This window comes from Littorina saxatilis, linkage group LG8 (assembly GCF_037325665.1).
Source record: "Littorina saxatilis isolate snail1 linkage group LG8, US_GU_Lsax_2.0, whole genome shotgun sequence".
Taxonomy (NCBI): domain Eukaryota; kingdom Metazoa; phylum Mollusca; class Gastropoda; order Littorinimorpha; family Littorinidae; genus Littorina; species Littorina saxatilis.
This window is the reverse complement of record NC_090252.1, coordinates 63,602,427-63,624,926: the sequence shown is the minus strand read 5'-3', so window position 1 is coordinate 63,624,926 and position 22,500 is coordinate 63,602,427. Positions and strand designations below refer to the sequence as shown.

General features: G+C 43.5%; 2 protein-coding genes and 1 long non-coding RNA gene across 4 annotated transcripts in view; 1 reads left to right on the top strand and 2 right to left on the bottom strand.

Annotated features, from left to right (window-relative positions):
• LOC138974114 (uncharacterized) overlaps window positions 1–3,722 on the top strand; it is a 4,126-nt gene extending 404 nt beyond the window's left edge. The window contains exons 1-3 of the long non-coding RNA XR_011458316.1: window positions 1–370; window positions 1,418–1,508; window positions 2,508–3,722. The exon at window positions 1–370 is cut by the window's left edge and continues 404 nt beyond it. This is a non-coding gene — a long non-coding RNA (uncharacterized lncRNA). The remainder of the gene's footprint in view (window positions 371–1,417; window positions 1,509–2,507) is intronic.
• Window positions 1–17,997, bottom strand: part of LOC138974106 (uncharacterized) — an 86,265-nt gene extending 68,268 nt beyond the window's left edge. Inside the window, exons 1-6 of the mRNA XM_070346800.1 lie at window positions 17,440–17,997; window positions 15,410–16,171; window positions 14,606–14,808; window positions 14,295–14,482; window positions 11,785–12,079; window positions 6,175–6,524 (exon numbers count right to left, since the gene is read on the bottom strand). Of these exons, the coding sequence (XP_070202901.1) occupies window positions 6,175–6,524; window positions 11,785–12,079; window positions 14,295–14,482; window positions 14,606–14,808; window positions 15,410–16,141 (1,768 nt within the window). The 5' untranslated portion in view covers window positions 16,142–16,171; window positions 17,440–17,997. The remainder of the gene's footprint in view (window positions 1–6,174; window positions 6,525–11,784; window positions 12,080–14,294; window positions 14,483–14,605; window positions 14,809–15,409; window positions 16,172–17,439) is intronic.
• Window positions 1–22,500, bottom strand: part of LOC138974110 (uncharacterized) — a 340,574-nt gene that overhangs the window by 182,372 nt on the left and 135,702 nt on the right. The window lies entirely within an intron of this gene.

Below are 22,500 nucleotides of genomic sequence, written 5' to 3'. Positions count from 1 at the left end.
GGCATATTTGCCGAAACCTTTATCAAACCTTGCTTACGGGAAAACTACAGTACAAAGGTACATCACTCATCCGTTTTGCGTTCAGGCAGAGCGTTAGATTTAGACTGAAGATCTGATTTAGCTTTCTTTGTCTTTCCTTTTTGCTTAGTTTAACAATAACATTGTTGTTTTTATTGTCAAACTAGGTGCAGAATATGGATGCAATTCACAAGGCGAGAGGACTTTGAAAAGCTGCAGCCAGCTGCTGTTCAAGGTCTCAAGCTTTGTATTGATCACTTTGAGGCCAACCAGTAAAACAATCCTGCAGAGAGGATCACTTGTGTGGAATGCTGTCCCGACATTGTTTGCAGTGCCCAATCCACCACCGAAGGTTATTTATTTATTGGTTTTAGGTTTTTGCAAACCAAAGAAGCACACTATTAAATGCAGGTTGAGTAATGACAAGTTTGAGGCTGATGTAAGAATTGAAAACAACAGCATTGTTCCCATCAAATAATGCCTGTTTGCATTTAGCGCAAAAAAATGATAAGGCCAACAAAAAAAAGTTACTTATTTTGGATCGACGTCCTGATTATGATGATATGATGAACTTATTTTGCAAAAAAACAGCCCCAAATGGCAAAAAAGGTATAGGGTCGGCGTCAACAACAAAAAAGTTGTATGTTTCTGGTCACCTGACCCTACCTATGTTTTCCCGACGACCCTAGACATTTTTTTTTTTTTTGCATTTTCAAAAATAAAAGGGGTATTCAAAAATCAATTGTTTTCCTGTTTTTCAACAAAATGTGACCCTCCACCACGAAATGAGTCGCATGTCACCTAGCGCGGTTCTGCGCTAGGCTTAATATAAGTCCGGGGAGTGTCTGGTAACAGTGTGTGGGTCACCTTAGTCACAGGCTTATAACTCAAACAGTGTTCGCTCTTTTCTAAAACGGTTTTCACCACTGGATAGAGCATAAAAAACTCTTTATGAAAATGTAAAAATATAAAATTCATGCAAAGGTGACATGCGACTCATTCCGTGGTGGAGGGTCACAAATAGTTTAAAAGATGGTTTTAAAAAAAAAGGTTAGAAAAAAAATCTCCACCTTTAGTCATGTTAGGTCACAAAAAAGTCTGTTTAAGGTAACATAGGCCCCCCAAAAATAGCGTCGGTAGGTCGGCTTTTTAGTTTTGTATTTTAGCCATCTGAATATTTTAATTTTATTTTTTAATGCCCCCAAAAAGTCTAGGGCCGGTGGGAAAAAAATAGGGTCGGTCCGGATACCGTAAACAGATTATTTTTTGTTTTGCCTTACCAGAAACATACACTTTTTGTGTGTGGCCTAAGACCAATGCCATGAAATTGGGAGAAATGTTTCATTGTGACTGGGTGTTGGTTGTGAGTTTGTCAGTTAAAGAGCTGTGCAATTTGCAGGTTGCTAGTGGGAGGAAGCCACCATCGCAAAGGGTAGCTACAAATGAAGCCAGCACCGACCTGTCGCCTGATACACAAATTGTTCAACCAGGTAAGAGATTTTTAACCATGAAGAACACCCTGACATCAAAAAATGTTTAAACCCATCCATTACATTGTTGATAATCGCTGTATAGGGTGACGGGCGCTGGGGCGGGGTGGTAAGACGTCGGTCTATTAACTCGGAAGGTCGAGGGTTCGAATCCCGGTCGCGGCCGCCTGGTGGGTTAAGTGTGGAGATGTTTCCGATCTCCCAGGTCAACTTATGTGCAGACCTGCTAGTGACTTATCCCCCTTCATGTGTACACGCAAGCACAAGACCAAATACGCACGAAAAAGATCCTGTAATCCATGTCAGAGTTCGGTGGGTTTTAGAAACACAAAAATACCCCGCATGCTTCCTCCGAAAGCGGCGTATGGCTGCCTAAATGGCGGGGTAAAAACGGTCATACACATAAAATTCCACTTGTGCAAATAAATGAGTGCACGTGGGAGTTTCAGCCCACGAACGCAGAAGAAGAAGAAGCTGTATAGGGCGGATGCATGGATGGATGAAATTGTACCTGTAGTTCCCACACGTAAAGATGGGAAACATATCCTGTTAGAGGCATGGTTTGACAAGAAACAATTAAGTGGCTCTATTCCCATCTCCCCCCCCCCCCTTTCCCCGTCGCGATATAAGCTTCGTGGTTGAAAACGACGTTAAACACCAAATAAAGAAAGAAAGAAAGAGGCATGGTGTGTGAGGAGTTTACCTGGTACTGTTGTCCTAATCAATCAATCAATCAATCAATATAAAGCTTATATAGCGCGTATTCCGTGGGTACAGTTCTAATGGCCTCACCCATTCAGTACCAAACAAGGTCAATTCCATCATTGTTCCACATCGAATCCATAGTTGCTAATACACTTCATTTCTGGCCTGCCTTCCTACGCTATTGTTTATTTTCATTTTGTGATTGAATTACACATGTTTTAATTTCTTCCAGGTTGTAACTTGTTATGGTTATGTTATTTTATGTGTGTTTTGTGTGTGTGTTTTCTTTTTTAGATGACATTCAGGCGATCCTGGAGGACATAGGATGTAAAGCATCAAAGTCGTCATCCTCCCCATCCCCTCGTGAAGCGGAACTTCGGCAGAAGGTCAACAAACTGAGGAGCAAGGTTTTCCGATTAGAAAAGAAAACGATGGAACCCCGTGTAAAACGAGCGAGTAAATTAGCCAAGCCTCCCAAGAAAGACTTTGTAATAGAACAGTTGTCTCATATATTATCAGGCGAGGCGAGCTATTTTGCCATTTATGCCTGTTACATATTTACCGGTTATCTGCTGCTGTGTCCATTCCTGGCAGAGACGGAACGCATGTTACCAAGGAGCCGAAGGAGAGTCGATGAGATGAGAGAATGTGATTAACAATTGCCAACTCTCTCCGTACAAAGAGGGTCCAAAATTGTATCAAAATATAGATCGTAGGGAATTCAAAATAAAAAAAAAGAGACAAAACATGTACTTCGGCTCATAGAGCCTTCTTTAATTTTTGACTCAAAAGTCCATGCTCCGAGAGTCCTTTTTTTAATTTTGAATTGCCTACCATCTATATTTTTATACATTTTCAAAAAGATTCAACAGTCACCTTCCGTTATTCTTGAACTTGGCTATCCCAGCCTTACCTCAACATTCGATATTCCTGTGATACTTTTGACGTAAAATCAATTTTTACTGTAAAACACTTCGGCAAGAGGATTGGTCCAAGCAAACAAATAATAAACTTGTAAGATTTTTCCTGATATTTCCGATCAATTGCCTATGGTTTTATTTAGCTAAAAGATTCAAACGTCACACCTATGACCCATGGCTATTTTTAAGGGGAGAGTAGCATCCCTGGTGTGTTGTTTTTGATGTACCTTTTGGTCTGTTTACAGTAACATAGGCACACAAAAAGAGGGTCGGTAGGTCGGCTTTTCTTAATTTTTTTTTTATAACCATCTTTTTAAATTATTTTGCAAAAAAACAGGAACAAAATTGATTTTTTTTCTTTTTCTTTTTCTCCAAATGCCAAAAAAAAGGTCTAGGGTTGGCGGGGAAAAAATAATAGGGTTGGTCGGGATACCGTAAACAGACTATTTTGCTTTGTTTTGCCTAAGCAATGACTAACAAACTTTCTTTAGGGTCTGACATTGTATATACTATACAACTTTTTGGGGTATTAACTAAATACATGTATACAGTTTTTGATTCCTTTTATACTTTTTCACAAATTACCCCCCCCCCCTTTTTTTTTGTAGTCTGCCCTGGGGGCGGGAGGTCTCCTAATTTCGGTTTCTAGGGTCATCTTATGCTTCCCCATGAGCTGAGAACTTAATTTAAAATGGGCCACGATTTTTTTATTTGTATTTTGTAATTGTGCCTTTGTCCAGTCACATGATTTCACTTTGTACTTAAAAACTTGGCACTGTCATCATTTTATTGCTATTTATTGTTCAGTTGTTCAGTATTTATTGCTATTGGGCATCAGTTGTTCAGTTGCCCTCTTTCGAATGAGCCATGCATGCATTATGGATGTGTTTAGCGAATGGGGATACCTCAAGCAATGTAAAAAAAAGAAACAATGTGAAGCAAACATATAGCACCAAATAAAATAACCGAATCAGAATGGAAACTTCTTCAGTGTATGTGTGTGTGTGTGTGTGTGTGTGTGTGTGTGTGTGTGTGTGTGTGTGTGTGTGTGTTTGCTGTTTTAAATACCGAAAATGTGAAAATAAAGCAAGTCACAATATGAGAAAGATCGACTGTACTAGTCATAACAAAGCAGGAGACAGTCTGGTCAGCATGCAGCAAAGGGGAATAACTCATATTTAGCCATTCTCATTTCTAAGCATGCCCAATGAGGAAGTTATCCTTCTTCCCATTGTAGTTTCTTTGCTTACACTAAGAATGTATGATGCAGCCACGCACTCAAATATGCGCGCGCGTGAACACACACACACACACATACACACGCACGCAGGCACACACACACACACACACACCACACACACACCACACACACACACACACATACACACACACATACAATACGACAGATAGAAGAGCAAAAACAGTTTTATTTAAACATAATTGTGTTATTGTTGGTGCTTTTTGAGAAATGCCTTGATTTGCTATCGACTTTGCAAGCAGGCAGTAAACATTTGTAAAACAGAAGCACGATGACGTCAATTCTTGTTTTGCGTCATAGAACTGACGAAATCTTGCTCTGGCAATCTCCAAGTGATTACACTCTGTGAAAACCAGGAATAACCTGATGTGTTTTGGGCAATGTTCTTGTGTTGGTGGCGGTTGTTGTTGTTGTTGTTGTTGTTGTTGTTGTTGTTGTTGTTGTTGTTGTGGCAGTAGTGGTGGTGGTGGAGTTGTTGTTGTGGTGGTCGTGGTGGTGATGGTGGTGATGGTGGCGGAGGGGGTGGAGGTGGTGGTGGTGGTGGTGACGACAGTGATGAAGCTCACGGTAGAGGTGGTGACGATGGTGATGATGGCGGCATGTCCCGACAAGACACACTTCCTATCTCTCCTCCTTTTGGCGATGGTGGTGGTCGTCGTCGTCGCTGGTGGTATTGGTGGTCGTTGTGGTGATGGCGGTGGTAGTGGTTGTTGTATTAGGTTGTGGTGTGGGTGGTTGTGGTGGTGGGGGTAGTGGTTGTTGTAAGGGATGGCGTGGTGGTGGTGGTGACAGGAGGCGTGCGGACCATGATGAGCTGTGTGGTGCAGCGTGATACTGCAATCAGCCTGACTAGAAGATCAATCACCTCATCAGTCCTCCCTGCATCATCATCACGCTGATGTCTGTCCTGTAACACGGCCACCACGCGCCGCTCCAGGCCTGTCACATAGCCATACACCGCTACTGTCACTGTGTCCGTTGCCGCCACCGCCACGTCCTGCACAGCTCCCTCCCACCTCGCCCTGTTGTCTTGATACCCCAACACACTCACCGGTACACCTGCATCCTTCAGTCCCTGCACCACGCCGCTAGCTGGTGACGTCACCCGCCCTGCCTCATTCGTGACGTCATCATGTAGATCTCCGCTTCTGGTCAGAACGAACACGTCGCGGTAGCTCAGCCGGGAGGGACTGTTGGTGGCGCTCCTCCCTGCAGGGAAAAGACGGTTGTAACGGTTACACAATCTTGTTTGATAAATAGTCATGTATGTCAGCAAACATTCGTTACATTTTAAGACACAACCTATCCGTGTATTTGTTTTCTCAAACACACACACCACCACTCCCAACCCCCCTCCCCCACACACACACCACCACTCCCAACCCCCCTCCCACACACACACTTGATTTATAATATCACCACAAAGTGTGTACATTTTCAACAAACACAGACATCAAAACTTCGACGTCATGACGTAATTTTGAAGTTTACGTCAATAAAAATGACGTCCTTTTTTCTCCCTGCAGTCTGACCTGACTTTGGATTTGATTGAAAATTTAGTTCTTGAGCAAAGACTTTTCAATATATTCTCGGGGGGGGGGGGGGTTGAGGAGGGGGGTTGAGGGGGGGGGGTTGAGGGGGGGGTGGTAAAACACCATTAGGGAACGGGAAGGTTTACCCCTCACTCAAACCAACCCCAATCATCATCATCATCATCATCATCATCATCATCATCATCACCAACACCCCCACCAACTCCAACATCATCAGCTGCACAACTTACCCACACCCAGACGGCGCAGCACGGCAGCGATATCCTGACCACACTGTGCGCAGTCCACCGGCCACCGACCTGTGTGAGCGTTGCCATGGTGACTCAGCCGTATCACGCTCAGCCCGTCCCCAGGGGCAGGCACGCCGCTGTCGCTGTAGTCGTGGACAGGATACCTGTGAATCACGGGTTGTATTTCACGCAGGACGGCGGGCGCCGAGCGGAGGGGGACAGTGAACACCTGTGTCTGCAGTGCTGGGGGTATGTCGCGGTTATTAGTACCGGCACACCACAGGTACAGGTGTGGTACTTGCTGCGCTAGGCGTGTTACAAGGCGTGTGAGACGGGGACCATGCTTACTCCTGTGACACAGAATGGAGACATGGTGTTAGAGATGTGTGTCACAGAATGGAGACATGGTGTTAGAGATGTGTGTCACACTCACGAGACATGGTAAGCTGATAATAGTAATGCGTTATCCGCAACTTAAACAAGAAGGGCAAAGCCCATACGACTCACATGCTTGACCTTGACCTTGACCCTGGTCAAGGTCAAATAACTAAACCTAGCAATGACATCATACACTAACAAGAAGAGCAAACGCTCGATCGAGTCACTTTCGCAGTTCTGAATATTATATGAGGCATCAGATGGACAGGAAGAAATTGCTATTCACAACACAATGAGTCACGTTCACATAAAATTTGAGCCCGGTCACTTTTATAGTTTCCGAGAAAAGCCCAACGTTAAGTTGTGTGTTGCCGAACAGAAAAGGCTAGTTATCTCCCTTGTTTTTCTGATAACGTTCGTAAAAGGCTACAGATGTAAATACTTTGATGTAAAGAATAATCCTACAAAGTTTCAATCACATCCGATGAACTTTGTCAAAGATATAAAATGTCTAATTTTTCCTTTGACGCTGACCTGTGACCTTGAAAAAGGTCAAAGGTCAACGAAACCATCGTTAAAGTGTAGAGGTCATTGGAGGTCACGACTAAACAAAATATGAGCCCGATCGCTTTGATAGTTTCCGAGAAAAGTCCAACGTTAAAGGCCAACATCCACAAGAATTTTTCTCCTGGAGCGACCTAAACTTGAACCCGTCGCTATTCTTGCATGTCTGTTTACTTCGTGTTGCACGCAAAAATTGAGCGACTTCCTTGCCGCGTGGATTGACGAAGCTGTTTTATTCTCGTGACCCGGCTGAAAACACTGCAGTGCGTGCAGTTTTATTCTGTGGGTTCGACAGATTGACTAAATGTTGTAATTTCGCTTTCACGAATCAGGAACCGACAAGGAATAAGATGAAAGTGTTTTTAAATTGATTGCGACAATTTAATTTTGATAATAATTTTTATATGTTTAATTTTCAGAGCTTGTTTTTAATCCAAATATAACATATTTATATGTTTTTGGAATCAGAAAATGATGGAGAATAAGATGAACGTAAATTTAAATCGTTTTATAATTTTTTTTATTTTTTTACAATTTTCAGATTTTTAATGACCAAAGTGTGTGTGTGTGTGTGTGTGTGTGTGTGTGTGTGTGTGTGTGTGTGTGTGTGTGTGTGTGTGTGTGTGTGTGTATGTGTGTGTGTGTGTGTGTGTGTGTGTGTGCGTGTGTGTAGAGCGATTGAGACCAAACTACTGGACCGATCTTTATGAATTTTTCCATGATAGTTCCTGGGATTGATATCCCCGAATGTTTTTTTCTTTTTTTTTTGAGAAATGTCTTTGATGACGTCATATCCGGCTTTTCGTGAAAGTTGAGGCGGCACTGTCACGCTCTCATTTTTCAACCAAATTGGTTGACATTTTGGTCAAGTAATCTTCGACGAAGCCCGGACTTCGGTATATGTTATATTTAGATTAAAAACAAGCTCTGAAAATTAAATATATAAAAATTATTATCAAAATTAAATTGTCGAAATCAATTTAAAAACACTTTCATCTTATTCCTTGTCGGTTCCTGATTCCAAAAACATATAGATATGATATGTTTGGATTAAAAACACGCTCAGAAAGTTAAAACGAAGAGAGGTACAGAAAAGCGTGCTATCGTTCTCAGCGCAACTACTACCCCGCTCTTCTTGTCAATTTCACTGCCTTTGCCTTGAGCGGTGGACTGACGATGTTACGAGTATACGGTCTTGCTGCGTTGCATTGCGTTTAGTTTCATTCTGTGAGTTCGACAGCTACTTGACTAAATATCAATCATTCGATCATGTGACGCTTTTAAATACTCATTAATTATTTTATCTTGACCGCATGCCTTATTGTTTTTCAGCTTGTCTATACATTTGATAACTTCCTCCTTTGTAAAAGGCGCATTAAGAAATTCATTACTTGCTTCATTTAAAGGTTCATTACTATCCTCCATTTCATTTTCATCACACTCTTGTAGTTTATTGAAATGTTCGAAAAACTCCGAACAAGTTGGATAGTTAGTTTTGGAATTATTTTTTTTATTTTTATTTTTATTTAGAAGATTCCAGTATGCTTTCGGGTCATTACTTCTTAACTTTCTCAAAGTTTTAACGAACTCATTATGATACAACTTGCATTCCTTTTTTATTGTCTTTTTATATTCATTAAAAGCACTCTTTTTTTCATGTTCATTGAACGCATTTTTAAAGCGTCTTGCTTTATTTTTCGCATGTAAATGCAATACCGAAGTCCGGGCTTCGTCGAACAATACTTGACCAAAATTTCAACCAATTTGGTTGAAAAATGAGGTCACCAAAGACATTTATCAAACAAGTCGCCTAAGGCGAAAATACAATATTTAGTCAAGTAGCTGTCGAAGTCACAGAATGAAACTGAACGCAATGCCATTTTTCAGCAAGACCGTATACTCGTAGCATCGTCAGTCCACCGCTCATGGCAAAGGCAGTGAAATTGACAAGAAGAGCGGGTTAGTAGTTGCGCTAAGAAGGATAGCACGCTTTTCTGTACCTCTCTTTGTTTTAACTTTCTGAGCGTGTTTTTAATCCAAACATATCATATCTATATGTTTTTGGAATCAGGAACCGACAAGGAATAAGATGAAAATGTTTTTAAATTGAATTGGACAATTTAATTTTGATAATAATTTTTATATATTTAATTTTCAGAGCTTGTTTTTAATCCGAATATAACATATTTATATGTTTTTGGAATCAGCAAATGATGGAGAATAAGATAAACGTAAATTTGGATCGTTTTATAAATTTTTATTTTTTTTTACAATTTTCAGATTTTTAATGACCAAAGTCATTAATTAATTTTTAAGCCACCAAGCTGAAATGCAATACCGAAGTCCGGGCTTTGTCGAAGATTACTTGACCAAAATTTCAACCAATTTGGTTGAAAATTGAGGGCGTGACAGTGCCGCCTCAACTTTCACGAAAAGCCGGATATGACGTCATCAAAGACATTTATCAAAAAAATGAAAAAAACGTTCGGGGATTTCATACCCAGGAACTCTCATGTCAAATTTCATAAAGATCGGTCCAGTAGTTTAGTCTGAATCGCTCTACACACACACACACACACACACAGACACACACACAGACACACGCACATACACCACGACCCTCGTTTCGATTCCCCCTCGATGTTAAAATATTTAGTCAAAACTTGACTAAATATAAAAAATGAAAAAAAGTATGGGAATATCATACCCAGGAACTCTCATGTCAAATTTGATAAAGATCGGTCCAGTAGTTTAGTCTGAATCGCTCTACACACACACACGCACAGACACACACACACGCACAGACACACACACACACACACACACACACACACACACACACACACACACACACATACACCACGACCCTCGTCTCGATTCCCCCCTCTACGTTAAAACATTTAGTCAAAACTTGACTAAATGTAAAAACGCTGGCACTGGACCCGAGTACTCTTCAGACTGGCTCGCTCCCCCAGTATGAAAGTTTTTGTCTTGTGCACGTGGATTTAAAAAAAAAAATTTAATTTATTTTACACAATTAAAAAAATTATTAGAGTAAAATAATAAACAATAGTAAACAAGAATTAAAAAAAACAAAAAACAAACATAGACCACACATGCCGGGAATCGAACCCGGATCACTTTGGCCATAGGCGGACGTGCTACGACAACTTTACTAGAGTTGTGCGCCTTGAATCACTGTGTCCCTGTCGCTCTCTCTCGTGCTCTCTGTCTCTCTTTCAGTCTCACCGAGATCAAACACTGCATTGTTTGTTTCTTTGCCGAGACCAAATCCCCACCCGCTGCTGCGCTGGCTGGCTTGCAAATCGTCTCGCATGCGATACGCATGCTTTTCTCGTGATCGGCGGTTCTTTTTGGCGAACTGCCTCGGGTTCAAGTTTAGGTCGCTCCAGGAGAAAAATTCTTGTGGATGTTGGCCTTTAAGGTGGTGTCTACGGACGGCCGGCCGGACAGACTAACACTGACCGATTACATAGAGTCACTTTTTCTCAAGTGACTCAAAAACTGCTTTACACATTTTCCCTACCAAAATACATGTGACCTTGACCCAAGGTCAAGGTCATCCAAGGTCATGCAACACAAAGCTGTTAATTCAAGACATAGGAAGTACAATGGTGCTTATTGGCTCTTTCTACCATGAGATATGGTCACTTTTAGTGGTTCACTACCTTATTTTGGTCACATTTCATAAGGGTCAAAGTGACCTTGACCTTGATCATATGTGACCAAATGTGTCTCATGATGAAAGCATAACATGTGCCCCACATAATTTTTAAGTTTGAAACAGTTATCTTCCATAGTTCAGGGTCAAGGTCACTTCAAAATATGTATACAATCCAACTTTGAAGAGCTCCTGTGACCTTGACCTTGAAGCAAGGTAAACCAAACTGGTATCAAAAGATGGGGCTTACTTTGCCCTATATATCATATATAGGTGAGGTATTGAATCTCAAAAACTTTAGAGAAAATGGGAAAAATGTGAAAAATAGCTGTTTTTTAGGCAACATTTATGGCCCCTGCGACCTTGACCTTGAAGCAAGGTCAAGATGCTACGTATGTTTTTTGGGGCCTTGTCATCATACACCATCTTGCCAAATTTGGTACTGATAGACTGAATAGTGTCCAAGAAATATCCAACGTTAAAGTTTTCCGGACGTCCGGACGGACGGACGGACGTCCGGACGGACGTCCGGAAGGACGGACGGACGACTCGGGTGAGTACATAGACTCACTTTTGCTTCGCATGTGAGTCAAAAAGATGTCACTTGATATTTTACCAATTTACGCACACTGTGGTTAAAACAACATGCAATTCCACTCGTACACTGTGGTGCGAGTTACATGAATCAGACAGTTATCTCTCTCTCTCTCTCTCTCTCTCTCTCTCTCTCTCTCTCTCTCTCTCTCTCTCTCTCTCTCTCTCTCTCTCTCTCTCTCTCTCTCTCTCTCTCTCTTTCTCTCTCTCTCTCTCTCTTTCTCTCTCTCTCTCTCTCTCTCTCTCTCTCCTCTCTCTCTCTCTCTCTCTCTCTCTCTCTCTCTCTCTCAAACACACACACACACACACACACACACACACACAGTCGTCACACACACACACACACACACACACACACACACACACACACACACACACGTATGAACACAAACCTGCTGTCAAAGCTCGCCTCGTCGATCAAGACGTGTAGGTGGCCGTTTTTCACACATGCCAAGAGGTCGGTGACTGCCTGCTCGACATCAGCCTCCCTGTCCCAGAAATTGTATCGGTGGAACGACACGCTGCCTGGTGTCAGGGAAGGCGTCGGGCCCGCGCTCAGCGACATCTCCAGCTGTTGTGTGATGGATGTGTTGACGGCCCGGGTGTTGTACACTGTTGACAACACGTGCACATCGTGCCCCTGTCGCAGCCACCGCAAGCCTTGCAGCACCAGCATCACTGTCTTACCTGTTGGAACACAAACAATAGTAAGGTTAATATATTGCAGGACAATGTGAAAACAAGGCAGTGTTACATGTAGAGACGACTTGCACATCGTGACCCTGGTGATAGGGAAGATGTAGGCCCACGATCAGCCACCCCAACCCCTGCAGTACCAGAACTGTCTTACCTGTTCACACATAAAATATGACCTAAACAATATACATGTATTACAATACAATGTGAAAGGAAGGCTCTGTTACATTGAGTCCGTTTCACCAGTTACACGCGAAACACAGCATCAGGAACATAGCAATAAGCATAACAAAATGGATATAACTGCCAAGAACATTCTTATTTTAGAAAATTAAATTTCATGGAGACTAAATGAACAAACTTTTCTCCGAGTCAGCTGGATGCCTTTCCTTCAGTTGACACATTTTGGATGGAATCAGACACCACACACAGCGTGCACAAAACAAATGAAACCGTCCTCCAACAAAACTAGAACGTTCTGGTACGATGACGATAAAGTAAAACTTGACAAAAAACAACGTCATACACATCGCGTCATTCATTCGACTAAGACGTCATTTGAGCAAAGAAGCTGGCATCAAGCACTGTTATGGGGCTGTCACACTATCACGTATAGCAGTAACTTATGCGGACTTGTGAAAATTTTCATCGAAACGCTAGAGTACGTTTGACATAAGTTAGGACTGGTGTAGGTTTCTTATAAGTAGTAATACGTTAAAAGCCCGCGTCGAGATACGCTAGCAGAAAGGTGTACCATACAGCTAACTTATCGATAACCTATTACAGTAGTAACTTACTTGTAACCTATGTCTTACCTATATCTAACGTATTCGAAGCATGTCTGACGATCGTGTAACTTATTGAACGTGTCGCTACCGTACAACTAGCGTGTGATTGGCGTTTTGCTGTCCCTGTATATAAATGGCTCTTCCTCTGCGGCTCTTGGTAGCAGTCTGCTTCTTCGGACCCATGTTGGTTGCTCGCACAGTGTGAAATGATGTTCTGTCTGAGATTGACGCAATATTTATTGTGATTGTCACGTGATCGTTCGAAACACGCCGATCCCGCTGCGCATAGGTTTCTCATAAGTTACTCATACGTTGGGCATAAGGCGAGGCCGCTAGACATACGCTGGTCATACGCTATGATACGCTATCATAAGTTTGATATAAGTTAGTGATGTGTTTGTAATAAGTTAGACGTACGCTATGAATACGTTATGCATAAGTCCAATTTAGAATGTTGATGCTTTTTTTTGGACGTATGCCAACGTATTTATATTATTTTTTTGACTGTTCATACGCTAGACATATGTTTCTCCAAAACGCTAGTGTGACAGCCCCAAAAGGAAATCAGAAAAAAATTCTGTCAGTATCGTTTGCCGCAACAACAGCGACGACAATAATAATTATTCTTGTTGTTCACGATGATGATGATGATGATGATGATGATGATGATGATGATGATGATGATGATGATGATGATGATGATGAAAGGAACATTAATGAAAATTACCAAAATGTTGTGTGCGGGTGTTTTAAACAAATATAAAACAGTGGCAGAGGCAGCAGAAGTAGTAATAAAAGGGTGGTGGTGGGTTTGTTTTTCTTTGTGGCAGCAGTATGAGCACAGCACCCTTCACACACATGTCAGCAGGTGTACGGTGTAACCTCATTCACGTCATGTCCTACTAGTGATGTTCACATGTGCGACTTTCAGCCGATTTTGAGCCGATTTTTGTCGATGATAAGGCAGGCAAAAGTTGGTACAGCAAAATAATCGCGAAGTTAACCATGTAAAAAGACAACCTCAATTATGATCAATTGCCGGCAGGCTTCTGGTCGAGAAGAAACTCCCGTTGAAAACTGTGCGACTTTGAACAAAGACCCTAAGTACAGGGCGTTTGCTGTGAACAGCTTTTCCTGGAGGCTTAATTAGTTAGCAGAGTGAGCATAGGAGACTGAATCTTGTTATAGCAGAAGGCCACAGAACTAAATGTAGTGTTGCCAGCACAAGAAACTAGAGCTGCATCTGCCGCGCGCCGATGTAGCCTTTAACGCGAAACAGACGGCTGAGCTTAGTGTTCCATCTTGCTTCGACAAAAAATCGTTAAGAGAACAGTCACAAATCGGCAGCAAGACCAACAACAACAAACAAACAAAATAAGAAACAAACAATCTAGTAAGAGAAGCTGTGAGCTTGTCACCTGTTCCAGGCGCTCCCGTAATGCAGACCAGTGGCGGGTCTCTGCTCATCAGGTCCAGCTGCTGCAGGGTCAGAACCAGAAGTGCCAGCCTCCGCCCCAGTTCCGCCACCGCCTGGCCTGCAGTCCGCACCTCCACGCGGACACTGTTGTAGCAGGGTACAGACACCGTGGTGGCCGGACCAATGAACCTGTAACAGAAACAATTAAGATAAAGATAAATGATAATCTAAACTCAAACGTAAAATAACGACATTGTTTCAGCACCGTCTGTGCATGTGACGTAACTGACATGATGTTGTCACTTCTCTCACCTGGCCACGATGTCCAGGTAAAGTTGATCAGTGAGCCGAGTGTCCACAGTACAGGCCATCCTGTGTTGCCACCAGGTGCTCAGCTGTGATAACACGGCGGGTGTCACGTGCCAGTACGATGCAGGCTGGGACAGTTGGTCAGAGCAACAGCACAGCTGTATGGCCTCTGCTGTGTTGGCTGCACCCAGGCTCTGACACACCGCCTGCAATGTAGATAATTTATACCTGTCGTAAAATTGCGTGACACATACACGTCACAACGTCACCACAATACTTATCTGTCTAGAATGAGTCACAGCGTATTACACACAGATAGGCGGCACGTGATGTTGAACAAAAAAAAAGTCGATTTATAAACTTTTGAATAGCTCATTAGATTGTAAAATACTCAGTCTCTCTCTCTCTCTCTCTCTCTCTCTCTCTCTCTCTCTCTCTCTCTCTCTCTCTCCCTGTGTCTCTTTCTCTCAATCTCTCATGTTATATAAATATATAATTGTAATGTATAATGTCATGTATGTCTAAAAGGGACAGGTTGGAAGATTAGGCATTGCCTAAAACCTTTATCCCTTTGTATTAAAGTTTTGAATCTGAATCTGAATCTGAATCTCTCTCTCTCTCTCTCTCTCTCTCTCTCTCTCTCTCTCTCTCTCTCTCTCTCTCTCTCTCTGTGTCTCTGTCTCTCCCTGTCTGTCGGTCTGTTTGTCTGTCTATTTCTTTCTCTCTCTCTCTCTCACTCTCTCTCTCTCTCTCTCTCTCTCTCTCTCTCTCTCTCTCTCTCTCTCTCTCTCTCTCGCTCTCTCTCACCTGTTGTAACTTGGAATTGTTTTTGTCATTCAGTATCCGCCTCAGCTGGGTATGGCTGACGAAGGGCAAGAAGAGAGTCTTCCTCACAGTCAGGCCGGGAGCAATGTCACTGACCATGTGTCTGGCGTGCACCTCACACTTGTCCAACTGCTTGACCGCCTTGCCAATAACCTTGACCACCTCAGTGTCCGCTCGGCTTGCCTCGGTCTTACCGACAGACTTGATCTCTCCGATCATGATACCATACTGTCGGTGAATCACCAGGATGTCAAAGTCTCCCTGCTTTCCGTGATGCCGAAGCTCTTTAGGTAAGCTTGCTGGCTTTGGGAGCTTGCCTGTGTGTTTGGCGTAGAACGGCTTGTTGAGGTAGTCCTTAAAGTTCAGCTCAGACACCACGAACATGACCTCATTTCCGGAATCTCCGAGTTGCTGCAAGTTGTGCAGCACGTGCTGCTGTGCAAAGTCTGCTTGAATGTTGGCCTGCTGCTGCTGAAGCTGCTCACTAGAGGGCAGCACAAGCACCTCCTGGTCAGTACTGGGTACTGTGTCTTTGTTATAAGGCACCCGGGCAAGATGCACAGGTGGTACAACGTAGGTGTGGGTGAGAGCGTCAGGGTACAGCTGTTTCACAACGTCCACCAAGTTGTCACGGGTGAGAGCGTCAAGGGACAGCTGTTTCATAATGTCCACCAAGTTGCCACGGGTGTCCTCCCCACTGGTGGAGCTCGCCATGATGCGTGATAAAACCACTAGTCCAGGAAGCTGTTAAATTGACAAATAAGAAATTATTTCTTTCTTTCTTTATTTGGTGTTTAACGTCGTTTTCAACCGTTCAAGGTATATCGCGACGGCAAATAAGAAATAATGTAACAAGAAATACGAATCGGAGTTAACTCACGACAGTCTGAACAGGTTGCTGTCGGAGTTGTGGTGGTTGTGGTGGTGGTGGTGGTGGTCATAGTGCGCACCTTCTGTCTCGCACCAGAAACACCACGTTTGGTTTCTACTGGATGGATCACTTTTAGATACCTATCGTTTGGCCAGAGTTAGTCTCTGCCGCGTATGGAAATGTTGACTGATGGGATGAATTATAACATCCACAACCGAATTTAAGAAATGATGAATAAAACTTACAGTGGCTGTTCACATCAGAGCATATCGGCGAACCACTCTGCAGCCATATCCAGGTACCACACTCAGTCCCCTGAAATCTACCTGTACCGAACAGCAATTTAAGATTTTCTTGTAGTCACAAGGCGGGTGTGTGTGTCTGTGGGGACGTCGGGTATGATGTGTGTAGGGAGGGTATGATGTGTGTAGGGAGGGTATGATGTGTGTAGGGAGGGTATGATGTGTGTAGGGAGGGTATGATGTGTGTAGGGAGGGTATGATGTGTGTAGGGAGGGTATGATGTGTGTAGGGAGGGTATGATGTGTGTAGGGAGGGTATGTCGTATGATGTGTGTAGGGAGGGTATGATGTGTGTAGGGAGGGTATGATGTGTGTAGGGAGGGTATGATGTGTGTAGGGAGGGTATGATTTGTGTAGGGAGGGTATGATGTGTGTAGGGAGAGTATATGATGTGTAGAACAGAACCAACAGTCAAGTCGGGTAACCACCCCGCTCACGAACACAACCGCTAGCACCTACCCGTGACGACGAAGGTGTTGGGGTACAGTGTGAGTGTGTGGACGGGGGTGGGGGAGAGTGGAACAGAAATATATCTGACAGGGGTGGTAACTCATCACGGCTTATACCGACCTGTGACAGCAATGTGCTGACACAAGGATTACAAATCACAAAAAGTCCTTGAAAGTAAGGCCTTTTCTTCCCTCAAAATATGGTCATATTTCTAAACAGTTTAAACGTCTTATGAGTACGGCATAACTTAGCATAAGTTATTAATGTCAAGAAATAGGATTTACTCCTCGAAAAATGCCTTATTTTGGAATATTTTGTGTGGTCTTTTGCATCTTGCTTGTGGGCGATTGCGTTTGATGTTAGTGTTGTATAACGACAGAACAGACTTACCTGTGGTGCTCAGACACAGCTCTCAAGATGTTCAGTCCAACAGAAAGATTCTGAGACACAAGTGCTGTGTTTTGTTGTAACACTACAGATCACAGGCCTCAACCCAGCACATTAACACGTGTTACACTGATCTGTTTACAGCACTTTGCTGTGTAGTTGTAACGCTACAGTTCACAGTCCTCAGCCCAACACATCAACACGTGTTACACTGATCTTTTTACAGCACTGTGCTGTGTAGTTGTAACGCTACAGTTCACAGTCCTCAGCCCAACACATCAACACGTGTTACACTGATCTTTTTACAGCACTGTGCTGTGTAGTTGTAACGCTACAGTTCACAGTCCTCAGCCCAACACAACAACACGTGTTACACTGATCTTTTTACAGCACTGTGCTGTGTAGTTGTAACACTACAAATCACAGTCCTCAACCCAACACAACAACACGTGTTACACTGATCTTGTTACAGCACTGTGATGTGTAGTTGTAACGCTACAGTTCACAGTCCTCAGCCCAACACAACACGTGTTACACTAATCTTGTTACAGCACTGTGATGTGTAGTTGTAACGCTACAGTTCACAGTCCTCAGCCCAACACAACACGCGTTACACTAATCTTGTACAGCACTGTGCTGTGTAGTTGTAACGCTACCGTTCATGCACAGTCCTCAACCCAACACAACAACACGTGTTACACTGATCTTTTTACAGCACTGTGTTGTGTAGTTGTAACGCTACAGTTCACAGTCCTCAACCCAACACATCAACACGTGTTACACTGATCTTTTTACAGCACTGTGCTGTGTAGTTGTAACGCTACAGTTCACAGTCCTCAGCCCAACACAACAACACGTGTTACACTGATCTTTTTACAGCACTGTGCTGTGTAGTTGTAACGCTACAGTTCACAGTCCTCAACCCAACACATCAACACGTGTTACACTGATATTTTGACAGCACTGTGATGTGTAGTTGTAACGCTACAGTTCACAGTCCTCAGCCCAACACAACAACACGTGTTACACTGATCTTTTTAAAGCACAGTGCTGTCTTACGTTGGAACGCTACAGTTCACAGCCCTCAACCCGACACATCTTACACTACGAAACGTGACAAACATATGATCATGCATGACCCCACTGAACCTTAAATCATTTTTGTTCACGTAAATCAATCAATCAATCAATATGAGGCTTATATCGCGCGTATTCCGTGGGTACAGTTCTAAGCGCAGGGATTTTTATTTTTTTATTTTATTTTATTTTGTCTATGCAATTTTATATCGCGCACATATTCAAGGCGCAGGGATTTATTTATGCCGTGTGAGATGGATTTTTTTTACACAATACATCACGCATTCACATCGGCCAGCAGATCGCAGCCATTTCGGCGCATATCCTACTTTTCACGGCCTATTATTCCAAGTCACACGGGTATTTTGGTGGACATTTTTATCTATGCCTATACAATTTTGCCAGGAAAGACCCTTTTGTCAATCGTGGGATCTTTAACGTGCACACCCCAATGTAGTGTACACGTAGGGACCTCGGTTTTTCGTCTCATCCGAAAGACTAGCACTTGAACCCACCACCTAGGTTAGGAAAGGGGGGGGGGGGGAGAAAATTGCTAACGCCCTGACCCAGGGTCGAACTCGCAACCTCTCGATTCCGAGCGCAAGTGCGCTACCACTCGGCCACCCAGTCCACAAGTAAGCTAATACAGTATTGTCGGTCACACACTCCAAACTCGGTAATTCACTATCTGGCACTCCCGTTTATGCCTTGATTGCAAAACGAACGTCATTTAGAGATTAAAATGTTAAATTGTAATGTAGCAAGATGTAATACAGACAGAGATACTGAGAACAAACCGTTGCTAAGACAGAATGCAACAAAGAACTAACACAAGGTGTGACGCAAGGAAAAACTTCCTGGTTGAAATATTCTCAACTCCTCATGTATGCGTGGTGTCGACACAACGACAGCGACCACGTGACACACTCTTAATACCCGGGGTGCATAGCTCATCAAATTACACTGGGGTGGGTTATATGTGGTAAGGGAAGATTGCCTAATATGCAACGGCAAAATGAACCACCTCCAGTTCTGCAAACTAACACAAACCACAAAACAGTAAGGGCAGAATATACCTGCGCAGTTTCAGCGGCACAGACGACGCACTGCATAAGTTATTGATGCTGCGATAGGGATTATGACGAGTACTTACCCTGTTTTTCTTTCACGCAACGTGTAGCGGGCTGGGATAATCAGCAGCAGTGCGTCGTCTGTCCTGCTGAAGTTACATAGGTGATCCGTGAGCGCCAGGCCTTAGGCTCACAATACTGTGGTGATGGTGACAGGTTACATATATACACTTCACACTGCCTGTAACACGTCTCTACTGTGGTGATGACGACAGGTTGGTTCAGACACAGACTGAGTGATGACACTGGTCCTCACAAGATCACGCCCAACAAATAGATACATCGTGTTTTGTTAGCATGACACTCAAGATATGGTCTGCATAACACGAAGAAGGGTAGTACTAGTAGGTCTAGAAATATCACTTAAGCAGCTTCTCAAAATGCACGATATGTATTCAAGTTTATAGTGTCCAATATGTACTTCATTATATTCTTTTGTTGCTGCATTAAAGTGATCCTTGAAAATATTGCTCACAGTGCCCGTTTTCAAAGACTTCTTAACAGATGTTGCTGTCAACAAGCAAAACCTTGCATTCAAAGCTGTTTTGTTGATATGACATGCATTCAAGCACACACTTCGTGTAATAGAGACGTGGACTAGCTTATGCTCAGTGCATCTTGTGATTTTGGTTGCGCTGCGTGTACAAATGACAGAAATAGATCAATTCAAAGTTATGTAGTTGAAAAACACAAGGATACGACATGCATAACTTGCATGTAACAGACATCATTCAGTTTTGGTTTTCAAAGGTTACAGATTGCAAAACGATTGGTTCGAACTTGAATACCAAAAAAGTATTGCTTTTGTGTAATTTTGTACAACTTAGTTACTGTAAACTTAACGGTCTGACGGTCAACATGGACGGTCTCAGTGTCAGCTTGTTACACTTTTCTGCTTACCTTTTCGGCGTGTGAAAGTGGGTAGTTCTCGTCTTATGTCGACAACATGGTTTTATGTGGTTATGTGGTCTGCAACATGAGTGTAATGCGTGTCGTATCGATCATTTCCCGCAGTAATGTTATGCATTATGTATCCTACTTATGTGTGGGTATCATACTACAAAACGTCATAAAACCTGAATGGTTTAAGACACAAGAAAACGGCTAAACTATACTATCCCTGATACATTGTACATAGCTAACTCATGACATTACACTATGTGCACACTGCATTCGTGGGAAGCGTGCAAAGGTCAAATGTACCAATATTCCACAAAAAGTAAGAACCTGGGAGAGTTGATGATGCTGAAGCAACGGTTAAAATCGCACTCAAGCAAATGTAGTATCGTGGATACAAAGACAAATAATATACTGAACATTCTTCATCTACCAAAAGTTAAGAGCAGGATGTTTGGCGCCTCTCTGTGCAACAAATATACAGCCACCCATCTCAAGTTTTTTCTCACGAGCTAATGCGAACCGTATTTTTTGTGTTACGCCAACAAAACACGATGTATCTATACTGAAAGGCAAAATAAACGCAATTTGTTTTCAGAACGATATTTTCAAGATGATGTCTTATTATCATGTGCCTATGGTTAAAATTGGTCCACGTCGGACTCAGCAGTGTCTAGTGATGCCGCTGTGAGAAAGGCACGTGCAAAACTTGCCATGCTAGATCTGCACAGAGCGAGAAAGATGAAATGGTTGTGCTGCACGTGCAGAGACAATGGAAGTGCCGAATGCCGAATTTTTGGGTCTCAGCACGACTCGCTGTTCATGCCGTATAAATGGCAGTATTGTACGCTATCTGGCATTCCCCTATTCCAAAAACCATCTATTCCGAGATTGAACGCCAGTGACCGTGAAAGAGCAATAGGCCAGCTGACGCTGGGAACGCCACAGAATGAGGTTGCTTATGCTTTTGACGTCCATCCGTCTAGCATCACCCGTCTCTGGCAACGTTATTTGCAAACTGGGTCCACGAATGACTTGGCAAGGAGTGGAAGACCACGTGTCACCACTGAACGAGAAAATCGTGCCATTTATCGACAGCACGTTCCGTTCCACACTGCAGCAGCAACAGCCAGAGACGTTGATGGCAACCGCAACAGGCCAGTAAGTTCCCGCACAGTTCGACGTCGGCTGGTTGACAGAGGCCTTTACTGCAGACGTCCCGCCAGGAGAGCACCTGTACTGACCGCTCACGCCAGACTAGCCAGGTACCAATTCGCACAGTGCACTTGAACTGGACCTGGCGACAGTGGCAGAACATTCTGTTCACAGATGAGAGTCGGTTTTGTGTCAGCAACGCTGACGGCCGCATCCGGATCTGGAGGCGAGACAACCAGAGATATGCTCCCAACAACATCTTGGAATGGGATCGCTGGGGAGGCCCTAGTGTGATGATATGGGTCGGCATCTGCCTGCATGAAGTCCTGGGACCCATCATCTTTCAAAACATCGGCCCAGGACGAGGCAATGGCGTCACAGCAGAGCGCTACATTGACCATGTGCTGAGGCCAGCTGTGGTTCCCTTTTTCAACCAGCACAGGAACTTCACTCTGCAGCAGGACAACGGCAGGCCTCACACTGCCAGACTTACAGCCGACTTTCTGCAGCATCACAACATCAGGGTGATGCAGTGGCCTGCCTATAGCCCTGATCTCAACCCTATCGAACACTTTTGGGATGCCCTGCAACAGGAGCTGAACAACGTGCAGCCAAGGCCCGCAACCGCTGCAGCCCAGGAGCAGGCCATCAGGGACGTGTGGCCCAATGTCCACATCGCCTCCGTCAATCGCCTCATCCGCTCAATGCCAGCCAGATGTCGTGCAGTTGACCAGGCGAGAGGGGGGCATACTCAATACTGACTGATTGGAACTGGGCTGAATGACCTGTTGCAGTTGCTGCTGAT